Source organism: Uloborus diversus, chromosome 1 (assembly GCF_026930045.1).
Source record: "Uloborus diversus isolate 005 chromosome 1, Udiv.v.3.1, whole genome shotgun sequence".
Classification (NCBI taxonomy): Eukaryota; Metazoa; Arthropoda; class Arachnida; order Araneae; family Uloboridae; genus Uloborus; species Uloborus diversus.
This window is the reverse complement of record NC_072731.1, coordinates 231318034-231337819: the sequence shown is the minus strand read 5'-3', so window position 1 is coordinate 231337819 and position 19786 is coordinate 231318034. Positions and strand designations below refer to the sequence as shown.

At 34.8% G+C, this 19786-nt stretch overlaps 1 protein-coding gene across 1 annotated transcript in view; it reads right to left on the bottom strand.

Annotated features, from left to right (window-relative positions):
• LOC129219236 (glucose dehydrogenase [FAD, quinone]-like) overlaps positions 1 to 19435 on the bottom strand; it is a 49499-nt gene extending 30064 nt beyond the window's left edge. Inside the window, exon 1 of the mRNA XM_054853563.1 lies at positions 19306 to 19435. Coding sequence (XP_054709538.1) covers positions 19306 to 19435 — 130 coding nt within the window. The remainder of the gene's footprint in view (positions 1 to 19305) is intronic.
• Positions 19436 to 19786: the final 351 nt, after the last annotated feature.

Sequence of the window (19786 nt, the reverse complement as noted above, 5' to 3'; positions counted from 1 at the left end):
AATATCGCGCATTACATGAACACTTAATAACAATGAATAACAAATATGAGGGAATAGAATAAATGAGAAGGAAACGCTCCTTGCTGTCATGAAAACTTGAAGCAAAATAGAGCTAAAATGATTCTTAATTGTAAGGTTTTTTTTTTTTTTTTAACTTTGATTCCGGTAAGAAAATTAAAGCGTAATGTAAGCGAAAATATAAGTATCAGGTTTAAGATTTCAGACTACAATGGAATTGTTTTTTGTTCAGAAAAAAATAATAAATCGTGTATTGCAATATAGATTCTTCTAATGAGTTTTTGACTCTTTGTACAAAAAAAAAAAATACTACCTCAATTTGAACGATAAAATATATTTTTCTTCTTCTTTTTGCAAAAAAAAAAAAAAAAACAAATAGCCTATCACATTTTTACTACATTCAAAAAGCTATGCTTAAAAAAGAACTTAGCTCAAATTATTTTGTATTTTAACCGTGCTGTTAAATGATGAACACGTGCTGCCATCTAAGCCACAACGGTTCAAGCAGCCTGCCATAACAAATTGTAAAAATTTTCAAAAATAAAAGCACTTCTCTTCAATATCTTATCTTACATATTATTTTTGTGGATTTTTTTTCTGTCAATATGCGAGATCTTTCTTATCTCTTGAAGAAATTCCCTCCTCATTTTAAAACTAATCAGGCCGACTAATGACGAAAAATAGACTTACGGTCTAAATATCAAGTTTTCGGAAACGCCCCTGGCTGTTGCAAAACCTTGATGCAGTCTTTAGTTCTTAAGCAATTTTTTTAAAGCAAAGTTCTAATACAATTTTCCAATTTTTTGCGTCGCTTTCGGCAAGAAAAAAAAATAACCTGTGTGTGTGTGTGTGTGTGTGTGTTTAATAAAGCTTGAAAGCACTGGACTTAGTTGTTCGGTTAAACTGATAATTTTTTTCGGTAGAGCGTTCGGCTCTGAACTTCGGGCAAGCTCGGGCTGTCCGACATAATAGCAAATTTTCATTAATATTACGCATTACATGTATTCATAACTTACAACAGATAACACACGTAATAAAATAAATGCAGTGGGAATGCTACTTGGTGTTTCGACCCCTTTATGCAGGCTACAGTTAACATTCAGAAAAGTTGACTGTAAATCGAAGGGTGTTCTTCCTTCTTTTTTTAAAGCTTTGACTCCGTGCAGACCATTAAGCATAATGTAAGCATAAAAAAGTATTCGATTTACCTCCAGGGAATCCTTTTTGTGAGAAAAACATTTTCATTGTATTCTGAAATGTAGATTTTTCCAATAGCAGCGTTCAACCTTTTGTACAAATGAAAAAATACTACGCCAAATTGAAACTACGAGTTTCACCCAGTAAACGTTTAATTACTTATTTAAATACGATATCAAACATTAAAATTATTATCAACTTCATTAGTAAGAAACCATTTTCTACTCCACTGCTTTCGACTGGAAAAAAACGAACATTTTGTCTACGTTCGAAAAAATTACGCATAAAAAATGGACTCAGTTCAACTGGTATTGGTTTTGAATTTTAATTGTTCGATTAAAAGAAAAACATGTGCGGGCATTTAAGCCGTAACGGTTAAAGCAGCTATGGGAAAATGTTCAATATTCAAAAATAAAAACACTTGTTTTCAATCGAATTTATTACATCTCTAGAATGTTTCTTTCAATCGCTACGTGAGATCTTCCTCGTTCTTTAATCAAATTCCATGTTTTACGAATAATTTTAAATGGTACCATGCTGGCTAATGACAAACTATATAGACGCATGATCTTTTTTTTTTTTCGGCAAAAAGCTTTTTTGCTGTTTTTTATTACACATTCCTTCAATGAATAGCACTCGAAAAGGAAGGCGCAATTGCTCAGATTGTTGGAGTGTCGTGCTGTTAATCAGAATGACGCCAGTTCGAAACCGTGCTAATAAATATCTCTTTAATATTTCTTTTTTTTCCGTCAGGCGCTCAGATGGGCAGGACTGTATTTGCCACAACCTGTTTTTCACATGCAAAATTACTGCTTTTCACGAGTCACTCAGCCACACTTTTAATGATATTTATGTTTGCCTTTTGAAAATACGTACAACCAAGAGGTGAGCGATGATCAAATTATCACAACGTTATATTTAACGAGGTTTTGTTACTGATATCTTCAAATTACATGCCTTCTCTTGTGCGCTTACTTTTTTCCGTTTACTTTTTTCGGTTCCTCTTCATAATGTTCTTTCTTTGAAATTTTTAAGGAGCGAAATGCCTTATGAAACGATTCGAAGCACAGTGCGGAGTTCCGTACGGGTCGACTAGTATGCCATTGTTCTATTGAGTAGAGGTTTTTTTTTTAGAATATCTCCCATTCGTTACATGCATTTTATTTTATAACAGATGAGTGGCACTCCATATAAATGATATCACACTTTTTTTTCTACATTTGTGACATCCCTCCCGTACTGTCACAAAGTGGCATATGTCACTATACCCTCCGTCCCATTGTCACATGTCTCGCTATTTTTAATAAACATTTTTATAAAAAAGGCGTAATGCCACACTTCTTGTCCCTCTCCCTTGTCTCAAACTGTCACAATTTCATGAACCCTTCCTCTCCCCTTGAAAAAGCGACATCATTTCCGTACCTCAGAGCCAGAAGAATGTAAGTCACTTTATGATAATTTTACAGGACAGAGGAAAAACTTTTTGTGGTGCATGCAAAGCATGGGACTCGTGCTCTTTTCACCCCGGTAAAAAAATTTAAAAGGTTTTTTTTTTTTTTTTTGAGCAATCACGATTGCTTATTGCTTTCATTTGACTGTCTTTGGCGTTGTGGTTCCTTTTTCAGCTTGGACCAGGCCTGCAGCACCACCGGCGGCGGCGCGGCTGGTCCTGAGCACTGTCCCCCGAAATCCACTTTTGCTGGGCGGTGGCGTCCATGTCCCACACACACGAACGCCTACACACACACACACACACACGAACGCCTACACACACACACACGAACGCCTACACACACACACACGAACGCCTACACACACACACACACGAACGCCTACACACACACACACACGAACGCCTACACACACACGAACGCCTACACAGACAGACACACGAACGCCTACACGCACACGCACTTACACAACACTCACTCACACACATGCATACATACACTTACGCACCCACACACACGAACGCCTACACACACACACGAACGCCTACACAGACACACACACGAACGCCTACACACACACACACACACGAACACCTACACGCACGTACACAACACTCACTCACACACATGCATATGTAAGCAAGAACTTGGGTTATTGAGAATGGCAACGATGGGGATTGGAATTACGATTTTTGTAAGACGTTGGATGTTTTTCGGAATTACCGGGTTTGAGAAAGAGATTTACGTTTGATGATTAAGTGATGTAACGTTTTTGATGTTTACGTTGTTATTGAATAAAAGCTTTTAAGTTTTACACTTCAGAAGTGGGATAATAAAATTTTTTTTTGAAGCAATGTCCTATTTATCAAGAGTTAGGAAGAGAGATTTGCAATATATTGCCACTGAGTTAGGAGAAGATGATGTTAAAAACCTAACAGTTATACGTTTGATCAAAGTTATTTTAAGTAATGACAATTATGAAGAAGAAATAGTTAAGGGCATCATTTCGAGCTTAGATGTCGAACGACTCAGTGAAGAAGAACGTGAAAAGCGCCAACATGAAAATGAACAGCGCCAACAAGAAATTGAAAGGGAAAAGCGCCAACATGAAAATGAACTGCGCCAACAAGAAATTGAAAGGGAAAAGCGACAACAGGAAATCGAACGGGAAAAGCGCCAACAGGAAATTGAACGGGAAAAGCGCCAACAGGAAATTGAACGGGAAAAGCGCCAACATGAAAATGAACAGCGCCAACAAGAAATCGAACGGGAAAAGCGCCAACATGAAAATGAACAGCGCCAACAAGAAATCGAACGGGAAAAGCGCCAACAGGAAATTGAAAAGTTGCAACGCCAACAGGAATTTGAAAGGGAACAGCTCCAGTACCAAAAGGAAATTGAGCGAGAAAAGCGCCAACATGAAATTGAGCGCGAAAAGCGCCAACACGAACTTCAGTTAAAGAAATTAGAGTCAGAAGCAAAGACTATTACCAGCAGCGCAGTGTCAGAATTACCAAAGGTGGATTGGCAAGCTCAGTTAAGAAAATTCGATTCAATTAACGACGACATAGGGTTGTATCTTGTCCATTTCGAGAGAGTGATGACGCGAGTTAAAATGGAATCGACATTGTGGATGGCGTGTCTTACTGGAGTATTGCCAAGTGATATTGTTGAATTAATTCTGAAAGAACTAGAAAAAAATGCCGAAGATTATGCTTACGTGAAAGATTTGCTTTTAAAGCGATATAAATTAAGTCCCGAAAAGTTCAGACAACTATTTTACTCACATAAGATTAAGGATGGAAAGAGCTGGCGTGAATATTATTATGAGTTAGAAACATATTTTACCGGATGGACTACAGGACTGAAAATTGAGAGTGTGAACGACTTAAAAGGACTGATAATCTCTGATCGTATCAAAGAGGTGGCTCCTTCTGCAGTAAGAGATTACTATTTGAGCACATGGTCATCATTAAATACACCAATTGAATTGACTAATAAGATAGATGAATACATAGAACTGGACAATTCTTTTAAGGGTAAACTTCAAGTGAATGACCGTCCAGAGTTTATTTTGAGAAAGAATCATACTTCAAACGAAAGTTGGAATAAAGACATTTCGCGTGTTAGAGCTACAGAATCCATAGTATGTTATAACTGCAATGAAAAGGGACATTTTTCTCGTGACTGTCTAAAATTGAGACGACCCAAGTTGTGTACCAGGTGTAGAATGGAAGGTCATGGAACAAAGGATTGTCCACAAAAACCCTCTATTTCTCCTCTAGTGAACATTTCTCATTCGAATCCTTCGGACAGAAACGTAAGTACTAAGACTATCGTTATTAACGGCATCACTACGGAGGCAATTATGGATACCGCAGCAGACATATCAATGATTAAAGAAACATTTGTAACTAAAATAAATGCGATCATCTTAAGTAAAATTTCAACCAATATACGGGGTATCGGTGGAGTTACGGAGTCTTTTAAAATAGTCACAGCACAAGTAACAGTGGACAATGTACATTTGACAGATGTCAAGCTTTATGTGGTGTCCGATGGCACTTTTGAGGGACCTAATATTCTCATTGGAAATGACATTATAGATTTTCCCGATTTAGTCATGATTCGAAAGCAGGGGATGTCTAAACTGTTTCATATCAGTGAGTTTAAGAAGATGTGCAATATCGAAGTCGATGAAGTCCCAGAAAAAGTTGTATTCAGAGTTTCCGAACCTGTTCAAATACAACCCCGTACGGTGATAAACCCCGTACGGTGCAATTAATCCATGTAGTAAGCAACTTTGATCAGAAAAATGGAATTGTGTTAGTTAAGGAACAAAGTGAAGATCTTGAAACAGCAGTTTACCTTGATGGTGGTAAAACAATACTACCAGTCGCCAACTTTAGTTACCAAACTATGCATCTCAAAAAAAATCACGTTATTAAAAGAGGGATTTTACAACCTGAGCCTCTCAAGATCGACCAAATCCCTAATGAAACTGATTCAATAGAAGATAGTAGAAAAATTAATATTTTGATGGCAAAAGAAGTCATTAGGCAAAAGATTACACGTGAAGACATTAAAGTCGGCCCTTGCATAGACATTCGACAACAACAGGAAATTTGCAATTTATTGAATGAATACAGAGCATGCATAGCACTAAAACCGGATGAACTTGGATGCGTCAATAATACATTGATGTGTATTTCTGAAAAACCAGGTAGCTCACCTGTAGCTCGCTCACCTTATCGTGCTTCTCATCATGAACGGGAAGTGTTACGCCATATTATTCAAGAATTAAAAGAACAAGGAATAGTTAGAGACAGCTCTTCCGAATATAGTAGTCCAGTTTTGCTAGTAAAGAAAAAAACGGGGGAATATCGGATGGTAATCGATTACAGGCAATTAAATTCTCAAACAGTCAAAGATAAATTCCCCTTACCATGCCTTGATGATTTGCTCGACCAACTATCTGGTTATAATTTGTTTTGCATACTTGACGCTTGCCAAGGTTTTAACCAGATCCCAATGGACAATGAATCCTCTCGAAAAGCAGCATTTACGACTCCCGATGGGCATTTTGAACCAACACGTATGTTTTTCGGCTTAGCGAATGGTCCTTCCGTGTTTCAACGGTGTATGTCGCTAGCTTTGGGAGATTTATTGTGGAATGGTGTATCGTGTTTCGTGGATGATATTTTTTTTGGATGCTTAGATTTTGAAACCATGATGATTAAACTGCGAGAAGTGCTTAAACGTTTAAGTAATGCAGGATTAACTCTGAAATTATCAAAATGTGAGTTTGGAATGTCTGAAGTTGAATACTTGGGATTTGTTGTGACCAGAGAAGGTATTCGACCTGGACCGAGAAAGCTCTCTGCAATTTCTGAATTTCCTGTACCAAAGTCTAAGGAAGAAGTACGCCGATTCTTAGGACTGACAGGATTCTTTCGACGATTCATTAAAAGATATGCCTCCATTGCTGCTCCACTTACTCTATTATTGAAGAGTGGTCAATCGTTTCTCTGGAATTATAGGCACCAAGAAGCATTTGAGAGGCTTCGTAGAATATTAACGTCAAAGCCAGTTTTGAAATTATTTGATCCACGTCATGAAACTGAACTTCACACTGATGCAAGTTCTTTGGGATTGGCGGGTATGTTACTTCAACGGGATGAAAATAATTTTTTACATCTTGTTTACTGTGTTAGTCGAAGAACAACCACAGATGAAGAAAAGTATCACTCTAGCAGATTAGAATTATTAGCTGTAGTTTGGTCCGTTAATAGACTTCGACCCTTGCTTCTTGGTCTCAGATTCACACTAGTTACGGATTGTTCTGCAGTAGCTTATTTGAACAGTCAAAGAAATATAAAACCACAAATTGCCAGGTGGGCTGAGCAATTGAGCGAATTTGACTACGAAGTAAAACAAAGACCTGGATCTCAAATGCTGCATGTGGATGCCCTAAGTCGTGCTCCAATTGAAAACGCTGATGATGAAAATCAGTGTAGGCAAGACAAGGGAAACGATAATCAGTCGGAGCCTAAAGTGTTATACATTGCTACGGAAGAGGACAAAGTAGCCCTGATACAGTCACAAGATGAGGAACTGCAAGCTATTATTGAAATGTTGAAAAACCCTAAACTGAATAAGCAGAAGAATCTTGATGCCAAATTTGAACTAATCAACGGCATTTTATACCATGTGCCAGTTATAGATGGGAAGAAAAGAAAACAATTCGTAATGCCCAAGTCAATGCGAAAGTATCTTGCTGTACGATTTCATGATTTTACTGGACATTTTGGAGTAGATAAAGTTGTCTCTTTAATATCTCAACAGTTTTGGTTTCCCCGGATGATCAGCTACATTAGACAACATATACGACAATGCGTAACATGTGCCTTTGCGAAAATTCCATCAGGAAAAGTTCAAGGAAAACTAAACCCTATCCCACCAGGAAAACGACCATTTGACATAATTCATTTAGATTTTCTGGGTCCTTTTGTTCTAAGTTCAAATCGCAATAACGAACTCTTGGTATTTGTTGATAACTTGACAAAATTTGTACGTTTACGTCCTTGTTCCAGCTGCTCATCTAAATGTGTTTTAAAACACTTTGAAGAATTTATAAATGATTTTGAAAGTCCTAATCGTGTGGTAACAGATCGTGCACAATGTTTCAAGTCAGATAGTTTTGAAGAGTTTTGTTCAAAGTATGGTATAAAACATACATTGAATTGCAGTCAAAGACCACAAGCAAACGGTCAAGTCGAGAGAATAAATCGTGTTCTTATCCCAATGATATCGTCAGCTGTTCGAAAGGATTCTCACAAAGATTGGGATAAAACGCTATCTGATGTTCAACGGTGTATAAATTGGACCCCAAGCAAATCGACAGGTAAACCACCCTTTGAACTGTTATACGGTTTTAAACCAGTGAAGCTTGGAGATTTTCCAAAAGAATTGTTGCCTGATTCCGATGAATACTCACGACCTGAATCACTCCGAGAAGAAGCCCGGGAAAACATTTTGAAAGCTCAGAAGAAAATGAAACATGGTTTTGACAAACGTCATTGCGAAGCTTATAAGTATTCAGTTGGCGATGTGGTTGTGATAAAACGAGCGCCAGAATGTACTGGAAGTAGCACTAAAACTCAAGTCAAGTACCGAGGTCCTTTTGCAATAATTAAAGTCCTACCATCAGATGTGTATCAAGTTGCGGACTTCCGAACACAAGGGCAAGGGCGCAAAAGGCGGCCACATACAACTACTGCACACGCTTCACAAATCAAACTATTTCACATTGTGAACGAAGAAGATAGCACACTAGACAATGTGACGTGCAGCTATTCAGATGATGAATTACAAGCTAGCGAACCGTTACAGTCGAGCGAACTCATCTCCCCGTTTCCCGAGACTGATGAGACTACACAGCATATGAACGACGAAGTATATACATTCCGTAAGCAAAGAGCCAAGAAGTTGCCTATTCACTTGCAAGACTATATACTCTAGGTCGTGGGCGACTAGATTGTAGGATGGCCGATTGTAAGCAAGAACTTGGGTTATTGAGAATGGCAACGATGGGGATTGGAATTACGATTTTTGTAAGACGTTGGATGTTTTTCGGAATTACCGGGTTTGAGAAAGAGATTTACGTTTGATGATTAAGTGATGTAACGTTTTTGATGTTTACGTTGTTATTGAATAAAAGCTTTTAAGTTTTACACATACATACACTTACGCACCCACACACATGCGCCTACACAAACACACACGCTCGTGATTGCGAAAAACATAATTTGAATTCAAGATGCCAAAAATTCAAATTATTAAAGAATTACCTTCACATGGCTCGATGCGGGATAGGCATCCACATCTAATGCACTAATAAACAGAAAATTGCAATTTTTGGATTTACGTCCGTCTGGCTCAGACTTGCAGATTTCCGGACAGCCAGTAATGTATTCTACAACCGATATAGACAAAACTTCGGAGCACACTGGTGGAAATCATACCTGAAGTAGTGGTTGCAAAAAAAAAAAAAAGGGGGGGGGAACAACTGGGATTATTCCCAGGATCAAAACGTTCTGATTTTTTGAAGAAATTTTTGAAAATTCCAGGGAATGTTCTTGCAGTTTAAAGAAATGAAAGTTAAGTTTTTGGTTTTCATCTTTTTGTTATGATGATTTAAGATTTAATTTAAGGCTCTTAATGTTATTCATGAAAATGACCTAACCTTTTTCTTAAAATGTTGCGTGTAATCAGTGGCGTCGCTACGTGGGGGGGAGGGGGTTCTCTCCGGATGTCACCCATCTGGGGTTGGAGGTTTCACCTAAAGTAAAATTGCAAGTTTTTAAAAAATATAATGCTGAAATGCATTTTTAAGACTACAAATTTGAAATTTTTCTCGGGGGGAAAGGGGTATCACCACAAATTACCGCCACGGGTGTCACCCATTCTAGGTACGCCTCTGGTGTAATGCATTATCACTAGCCTTGCAGTTAACTGAATTTATTTCGTAAATGACAATATTTTATTTACTTGTAGTTTAACATTTAAATAATTTAAGTGAATATTTGATTTTTAATAATCGTGCTAAGTCAAAAAATCCTATTCATAATAATATCTGATGATACTAGCAAGGATTGCTAATATAGTAAAACCTGTGAAGTTGACCACCCTTGTAAGTTGACCACGTGTCTAATTTAACAGCTTTTTTCAGGCACGGAATTAGCCCTTATCATATAAATATACCTTTGTAAGTTGACCACCTGTATAAGTTGATTACTAAAGTAGTGCACCGCAAGTGGTCAACATAAACAGGTTTTACTGTATATGCTTATTTTCAGAAAAACAATCAAAATTTTAAACCCTTATTTAACACGAAAAAATCCTCTTCAACAAACCTATTTTCAATTCCTTATAAATTTTACATTAACAACAGCTTGTTGTAGAGAACATATAAGAAGTTTCAGCAATGATATCATTTGAAAAAATCGTCGTTAAGAAAAACGTAATAGCTACAAGAAAAGTCAAGAAGTTTGTTTACTCCAAAATGCCCAATAGTGTTTTCAAAAATTCCGAGCTCGCTCCCCGAAATTCCGAAGTTCATTCCTCTTTGCGTTCGTTTAGGTGAAACTTGCGATCAAATTTCCACAAGTGCACATATTAAGTTAGAACAATCGGCCACCAAGGCTTTTATTCGCAATTTACCCTTAGTGCTCTTATTTTATAAGCATTCTGCTTTGTACACGCGTTCTTATTGTAGGGGCAGCGATGAGTCCAGAATCGTGTCTAATATTCTGCACTTTGGCATCTTCCTTTCAAAAAATAAAGAAAAATAAATAAAATAAAGGGTTCTTCATCAAAAATTCCATACTTTACAACTGATCAAGAATCAATAAAAACAGGGGAAACTTCACATCGTGCGTAGACTTTTTTAAAGCATGATTCGTCTGCTTTAGATATCGCGATGCACGTTTCTCAAATTTCAAAAATTAGGACGACGATCTTCTTCTTTGATATCATTTTCGTGTTTTTTTCCCCGCACTGAAATTTCATGCGTCAATACGGTTTTGCATTTTATTCAGATTTGTCCTAGATTTGTTCATTTAATAAATAAGTCGTTCGTATAAGTAGTCACTCCTCCTGAAAAGTGAATTTCACTCAAGTATTGAGGATTTCAAATCTTTAAATAATCAGAACTGCTGCTTGAAATCAAACATTCCAGGTCCGTTCTGTGGACAAATTTCAGCTTAAGAGAAATAAAATAATAAGTAAATAAAATGCCTTACTTCAATATCCTGGCCTCACATTTTTGCATTTCAATAGACTCATTACAAAAAAAAACAAAACAATAAAGTAAAGTTTGAATTGCTGTGACACTGATAAAAGAAATCTTGCAAATTTTCAGAGAAAAGCACAATTATAGCGTAGAATTTTTCAAACACTGCTAAAAAATATATTGGAACGCATAGAAAAATTGACACAGAATTAGAACATTATCAACAACATTCCATAAAAAATATTTCTGTTTCAATTTAGAATACGTATTATGAAGTGACGTTTAATTCTGAAAACATTAATATGCTTGTAAACTTAAAACACTTTTTTCTAATGAATTAGTGAGAAGTTTAAATAGTGAATATTTTGTTCAAAGCAACAAAAAAAAGGGTTTTTTTTAGATTAAATATGTGCATTAAATATATCAAAAAATATGAGAAAACAAAATAATTCGTTCGGAACTAAAAACAAAAACTACTGTCACGTGTACAAAATAAATAAATAAATATTTTAACTATTACGTATAAAAATGACTATATTTCATTTAAAAAATCATTAGTTTAAAAAAAATCATCTATAGTTTTCTCCTTTGTGGAAAAAACATAGCCTTTTGATTTCATTTCTCTTTGTAGTTTTCTCAAATCTTGAATCAAAATACTAGCACTTCATGTTATTTTTTTAAACTTAAATCGTCTGTTCTGTTGTAGTGAAAAAAAATGAAGTTATTGTTTGGTCTGGTTTTAATTCTTCAAAATATATTACAGCTCAAATATTTCACCAAGCTCAAAGAGCTTTTGAAACACGCAAATTTTTGAGGTTTGTATCGAGGTTTTATTCGAGAGAGCCTATGCGTTTTGCATTTAAAAATTACCGTAATGTAACCATAATTTATGTTCAATAGCCACACGATCTAGAATATATTCATCCAGCCACAGCAACACACATTTTTGTGCCATTAATCTTATTATTGTCCACCTATCGATTGTTAGCATTTGTTTTTAAATGATCCACAAAATGGATTGAGAGCAAGAGAAACGAGGGTTGAAACAATCAAGAAGTGTCAAAACACGTTTTCTTCGCGAAGCATCGTTGCTTACGATTTTGCAAAGCGTTATGCTCATAAATTGATTTTTTAAGTTTGATTATAATTGATTTTTTAAGTAAGCGTCAACAATAGTGAGGTAGACTACACTCCTGCATGAAATTTCGCCAAGTATACCATCTCTTAGTTTTGCCTATTTTCTTTGATTTATTTACGACGGAAAGTTTTAAATTTACTCAAACCTTTCATCATGGTATTTGTAGTATCAGTCTCTACCAAATACTGAACATAAAACAAAACAGTTTTTTTTTAAAAAAGTATTAGGCTTACTCCTCCATTTCAAATAAATGAGCCTTCAAAGTTAAAAAGTTGGCAAGTAAGGAAATTTTATTTATCCCTTCCTCCCCTACACTTTTAAGAATTTTTGAGAAAATAATTCAGTCTTCTGTATTCTTGAACTGCACAAAAGTGTATAAATTAACTTAAAGTCTGCATTCTGAACATTGAAAAAATAACTGATCATATAATGCATGATAAAAGCGATAAGACTTAAAATAAAGACTTTTGATTGTTTCTTTTTACCAAAGGTATTCAAACTTATATTTTTGTAGGGAATCCTTTGAGCTTGCCATCATGTTGAAGAAACCTCTTGATCACATGAGAAGAAAAAACGAGTTAACAAAGTTTCATCCATAATTAAATTTACAAGATAATAATTGCATTCTAAATTTGTCATAATACAAATATCTTTAAAATTTTTAAATAGCAAACTAGCTAATGTTTTTTTTTCCTTCGAAAATGTATTCTATGAACAATAAGTTAAAAATAAAAAAAAAATTACAACAATAAAAAGTTTTTTTTTTTTTTTGACTCGGCTGAAATTTTTTTTTATTGCAAATATATTGCTTTTTATCGCTTTTTATTGCAGATTTTTAAAGCTGGTATGACAGTATTTAATCCATGAAATGTTAATTGATAATTAACTAACTGCGCGGCTGGTTGCTGCGCCGCACGATCTACCTCGAAAATAAAAGCTGTGTCAAGTGACGCCATGTTTTTTTGTTTTTTTTCTTTTTGCTTATTCAATTTTAGTGACTAAAAGTGGTACTTTTGACTGCAGGAAACAACCCATTAGGATTAAATAAAAGGAAAAAGAAAGTAATGTTAAATGTCCCGTTAACGAGTAGAAAATAGCAATTTTATAACTCAAAATGTAAGTGTTGGCCTCTTTGGATTTTGTTTAGATTACAATTTTTTCTTTATGTGAGTTCCTGAGCGTCAAAAGATTTCTCTGAGAGAAAGAGATTTTTTACCAGCAAAACGCAAGAGTTTGATCTTTTGTAAATAATAAAAATTCACTGAAACTTTGGTGTTTTGATAAAGCATTAGTGACCACTTGGGACCCAGGTTGAAAATCTCTGCTTAAGATCTGCATTTTTTTTTTTTTTTTTTTTTTTTTTTTTTTTTTTGAACCGTAGACTGGAAAACATTTTTGAAAAAAAAAATTTAAAAAGTATTTATTGAGTGCTAAAGGATTGTTACATTAGTCAACTGCAAGGTTTTTTTCTTCTATTATTGACCTAACAATAAAATTTAAATGCTACTACTTTAATGCAACTAATTAATCTATTTATTTGTTTTTAATTTGATTCGTGTTTTTAAATCAGATAGTTAAGAATCGCTGAGAGCCGGTCAAATTTTTCCGTGGACCGTTACCGGCCCGCCGGACCAGCGGTGGAGAGTCCCAGTTTTAGACTTATTTATGAAGTCTTTAAAAAAATTAACTAAATTAAACTTTAAATTCTATTGGAGCTTTAATTTTTAATTCTAGTTGTATGTGTTGAAATAACATTTTCATTTTTCGGATACTTGCTAATATTTTGTTTAAATACAAACCATGAAAAAAAGAGTAGGGTATAGCTTTGCCATTTTGAAAGCTGATAACACGGACGGATACATGCATCAGTATTTTTTTAACAAAAAATACTCGAGGGAAAACATCGACTATTGTTGTATTATGTACTTTTTTCAGTAATATAATACAATAATGAATGCTTTGGTTTCGGCTAGGTTAAAACGACGATAAATTTGGATTTTATCTACTTTACTATACGCTACACTTCTAAAACTACTTATAACATTTGAATTTTTTGACACATATCTAACATTATACTATCTAAGAGAAGCTACAATTTTTCATTTGCTTCTTTTGAGCTAAAAAACTGCTTAGTCAGTGCGCGAATTTAATAAAAGAGACAATCTTAATTTTGTGACTCAGATGATTTGCAATGTTTCTTTTATTCCATCCATATGTCAATTGCATTTTTCAAAAAAGAGTTTACGTGAGCCTTTCCCTTCCAAAAGCTCTGTAAAAAACGAAGTTTCCGTAATATTTTTTTTTTCAAAAAATGAAGAAGAAAGAAGAAATCTTGACTTTTAATAATTTAAGAGTTATTTTCTTGTGATCGTAAGAGTTAAATAATTTTCATCTGCTTTGACAACAAAGATTTTCACTAAATATGATGATGGAAGTTCAAACTCAACTTCTTTCATTGTTCATAAATCAAATGATGTGACTTGTTGACTATAACGGAGAGGAAAAATTCATTTAAAATTGTTACGCCTGAAGACCGCATAAAAACAAAATCATGCTTGACTTCCATGAAAATAAGATTTGTTGCATTATTTTAGAGCTCGACTTTACCAATCGTTGACATGACCATACATTTCATTCAAAAAATGTTTTTTCCTTCATAGTAGTTATGTTTGCTAGTTTAATGGCACAAATTATATTTTCTGGCTCTAGTTTTACTAAATTGTTATCTTTGTCCTTATTACGTCAGAATGAAATAGCATTCCGAGAAGGATCCAAAAAAGCGTCACCGATTTTTAATTTGCCCCTTTTGATGAGCTTATTTGAAATGTCACCAAGTGTGCGGAAAAGTTTCCAACTACAGGACACCACCCTTTTTGTCAACAGGTGGTAGCTCTTATTTCTGCCCGATTTTGTACAGTTACGGTCTGACATACATGTCAATGTGAGGTTAATGTATCGGTATGCTCTTCAGAGTTTTCAAGAAAAAAATGGCAATGTTTTGAAGGCAAGTTCTTGAAAGTCTTTCTGAGTTTAATGTTATGATTTCCGAAAAAAAGAAGTAGGTGTCTAAGATATTTAAAATAGTTGTGTTACTGCAAAACACCGAAATTAGAAAATGTCAACATTCACCGAAAATTCACCGGAAATATACTGTTTTTCGCCTATTTCTTTGCTACATGAATGTTGGTACTCACCGGCGAATATAGACATTTACCAGTTGGATCTTTCACAGAAGTAACACACACACACGCACACACACACACATATATATATATATACATATATATATATATATATATATATATATATATATACATATATATATATATATATATATATATATATATATATATATATATATATATATATATATATATATATATATATATATATATATATATATATATATATATATATATATATATATAGTTATATCGTTATTTATCAGTAAAAGTTGAAATTTTTTTTCATGCAGTTTATTGGTAGTGTGAAAGCACCGAATACGGGGTAGCTTTTGTTTTTGATTGAATTTTGGAATTAGAATCAATTGAGTTTCAAAGCTCAAAGCTTTTAACCATAACTTTTATGTTTGAAAAAAAAATCGGGAAATTTTCACAGGATGGCGCTTATTATGGGGGTACTACAAAAAAAGCAAGATAAAATAACTTTGTTTTTCATCAATCATTCGTTTGCAGTTCAAATAGATATAAAACAGACGTGAAAAATAACCCATTTTCTTCGTAAGCTGTTGAAGCCCTGTTCCTTTAGTAGTCCTTTAGTTAGCATCTTTCTTTTTCAATGACCCGGTTTTTTCTTCATCTAACTTTTCCGCAATTGTTGTTTTTGTGGCGACGAAGTTACTGTGCGGCCATGATAAGGTAAAGCTTGACCTTGACAGTATTTACTTCGTTTTGGGTTGCAAAAAAGGATTTCTGGTGCTGAGTTGCGTTGGGTTAATTTTGCAGTGGTTTTGCGAAAGTACTCCTACCGAAATCCGTACCTATAACGCGTCTCGAAGTTATAGGCACGGATACGAAGCCATCGAGATATACGAAGTAAGAAGATATACGAAGTAAATACTGTCAAGGTCAAATTTCAACTTATCAGAGCCATATTATAGGAGTTTTTCTGAATAGCTCTAAAACTTCTTTCAGCATTATCATTAGAAATATATGGCTGAGGGCTCAGACTTGTAGCTATTGCAAATTTACTGGGAGGCGACTTTAATTGGCGACGGTATTCGGGACTCCGGTATGTGCGAATTTTCCGAATTTCAGATCTTCGAATTGGGAACTTTCTACTCAATAAGCAGTTATAAATTTGTTTTAATTTAATTACGTTATAAAGAGTTCTTATATTTTATTGAAATTAAGTGTGGCAAATGATAACAATGCTCTCCAAGTAAAACAGAAAATTGATATAAATATTATCAATAGTTGAATTTTATTTAATTATAAAAATAGAAAGTAAAAAGTTGGATATTAAAATAATATTTGATAAACGTATCAACCATTTGTTTATTTTATTTTGTTTTAATAAAAAACGTAAAAATATTTCTTATGGGGTCAACTTACAAAAATTCATAAATGAACAAATTTTAAAACTTACTGATCATTAATAGGTCTTTATTCAATACAAATATTATTAACAATTCGATCGTGAGTTGGTAATATAAACAATTCATATAATCAAAGAATCAAATGCAAAATAAATCTCTCCAAATACATTTCAAAAATAAAGAAAGAAAAATATATATATATAAACAAAAAAAAAAAAGAGAGAGAGAGAGAGAGAGAGATCAAACGGGGATCCGACAGAACCAGTAGGCAACTCCTACTCCCATATGTAAAAATTATCAAACTAGAAAAAATCACGAAATTTCCATTCAATAATTCCTTTTCTTGCCCTAAAAAATAGACTATGAACATAAGCTTCTGCAGTCCTTCTTCAAAAATTGTCACACCGCTCCATTTTCTTCTGATCGTGATATTTCTTAAATCATGAAAAACGGTTTTACAGGCGGTCACGTCACATAGCCACTTAATATTCATTCAAAGGAAGCTCACGAAGTTTGATCAAAATTGTGTAGTTGACGCCGATATTTTATTGAAATTGAAAATTAATATTTACAGTTGTAATAATCTCAAAAACACAGCATGGTTTTGTCACTTTTTGAGAGTACGCGTGTTCTCTCACAACGTTCTTGTTGTGCGATGAACACTTTTGCACTGATGAAGACTTTTCTTGACAATTTGAGCTTTATTTATTTACTAGAGGTACCCGCACGGCTTTGTCCGTAGTAGAAAATTAAAAAGTCATTTGGTTCGCCTGTATATTTAAAAATAATGGATGATGAATTTCTCGCCCATGTTATGGTTCCACGTTATGATAATTTGGTAATTTACTCGTCCACGATGTGATAATTTGCTCGGTAAAATGTTCTTAAAACTAGAATACAAAAAGAACAAAATCGAATTTTCGAAAAATCGCTTCTAGGTGCACACCCTCATGATACAAACTAGTTTTGTGTCAAATTTCATGAAAATCGGCCGATCGGTTTAGGCGCTGTGCGCATCACAGAGATCCAGACAGAGAGAGATCCAGACATCCAGACAGAGAGAGATCCAGACATCCAGACAGAGAGAGATCCAGACATCCAGACAGAGAGAGATCTCGATATCCAGACAGAGAGACTTTGAGCTTTATTATTAGTAAAGATTTATTTTATTAATTTATTAATTTATTTTTTCATTTACTTTGTAATCCAACCAATGCCCCCTTGATACTTAATGTGTGTCGCTTTCTCGCTTTTAACATAGAGCAACAGTTATCCCCAATCGAGGGAACGATGATAAGTAAATTTTGGTACACCTGTCACTGCCACCTATCGAAAGGTATTGGAAATGAATAGCGAAGAACACAAATGAAGCAGCGAGATGGATGTGAGTGGACATTTTTAAGTTTTGAGTAAAACGCTTTTAAAGTTCCGATCCAAGGTAGGCTCTCATTGAAAAGTTTTCCTAAATCATGCTGAATAGAAGCACCTACCAGGGCTACTTGTACCATCTCTTGCACCAGAACAGAAGAGAGGTTCACTTTCCATTTGTACTGGTTATCTCCAAATTTTCAATTTTGTCACTCACACACATCCCTTTGCTTCCCACTGCCTCAATTGTTGAATTTCTAATAGCCCAGTAAATTTAGGATTTTTTGCACCACAAATTTATAATTAAGAAATATTTTCAGAATTAGTTCCTCATAGCATGTAGAGTAAATCCTAAAAAGTCCCCTAAGATCCCATGTGAGCTTCCATCCAAAATGGCGGATCAAAGATGGCCGCCTAGTACTTTTTGTTTTCCTTATAACTCGGTCAAAAATGAAGATTTTTCAGTTCTAAAAAAACCTGTATGCTCGAAAAGTAATACTGTTTCGATATTTACCCTAAAATAACCAATAAAAAAATTCAAACAATTGTTTTAACATCAAAAGCTAAAATTTCTATTTTCCACTTAATGTGCAGTAGAACATATAAGCTACTAAAATAAAGAATTTTTTATGGTATTCCATATTTTCTTCACTAATAATAAAGCTGAAAGTCTCTCTCTCCGGATCTCTGTCTATCAGGATCTCTCTCTGTCCGGATCTCTGTCTGTCTATCAGGATCGCTGTGACGCGCATAGCGCCTAGACCGTTCGGCCGATTTTCATGAAATTTGGCACAAAGGTATTTTGTAGCATGGGGGTGTGCACCTCGAAGCGATTTTTCGAAAATTCAATGTGGTTCTTTTTCTATTCCAATTTTAATAACGAAATTATCATAAGATGGACGAGTAAATTACGAAATTATCATAACGTGGAACCGTAACATAGGCACAAGCCAGCTGGCGAGATACGAAATTATCATAATGTGGAACCGTAACATGGGTACAAGCCAATTGGCGAGAAAATTCACCATACATCATTTGTAAATACACAGGCGAACCAAAAGACCTTTTAATTTTTCTATTACGGGCAAAGCCGTGCGGGTACCACTAGTATTAAATAAACTTGAACTTTCGGGACATGAATGTCTCATTATGGATTTTAAACGGCTAAATACTTGATTTTACGAAACATTAAACATAACATTCTGCCTAAAAATTAGGAAGATTTGTTTTGAAGCATTGATAGTTGAATTATCTATAAGTTTTATAAAATTATTTTACTCACCAATGATGTAATCATACTCGGAGTCAAATCCAATGTTCGTCGGAGGCACAAAACTGTTATCGGATATTAAGTAGAAGATGGTGAAGAGCGAAAAAAGGGAAGGAATAAGAGAGAAAAGAACAGTTGCCATGATTCGAATTCACCTTACTTTCCATAATCCGAAAATGTCATGAAATATTTGTTCGAAGTTTAAAGGATGACGAGCATCTGTGTAACGGTAACTGCAGCGGATGATTCCGACTGCTCTCCGAGATGAACCGATGAATGGCAGCTCCCTGAAGTAGTTACTCGAGAAATACCGGCATTTGTGAGAAGGCGTCGCCAAGATTGCTCAACCGCTTCGTCGCCAAGTTACTTTCCATGTTCTACGCTTCTGAAATTTGAATATAACTGTGGACATTCATGCAACCAGGGTGCGAATGACATTTTGTTACCGAAAACACCAAGATTAAGCTCGAAAATTCCCACAATCTACAGGGAG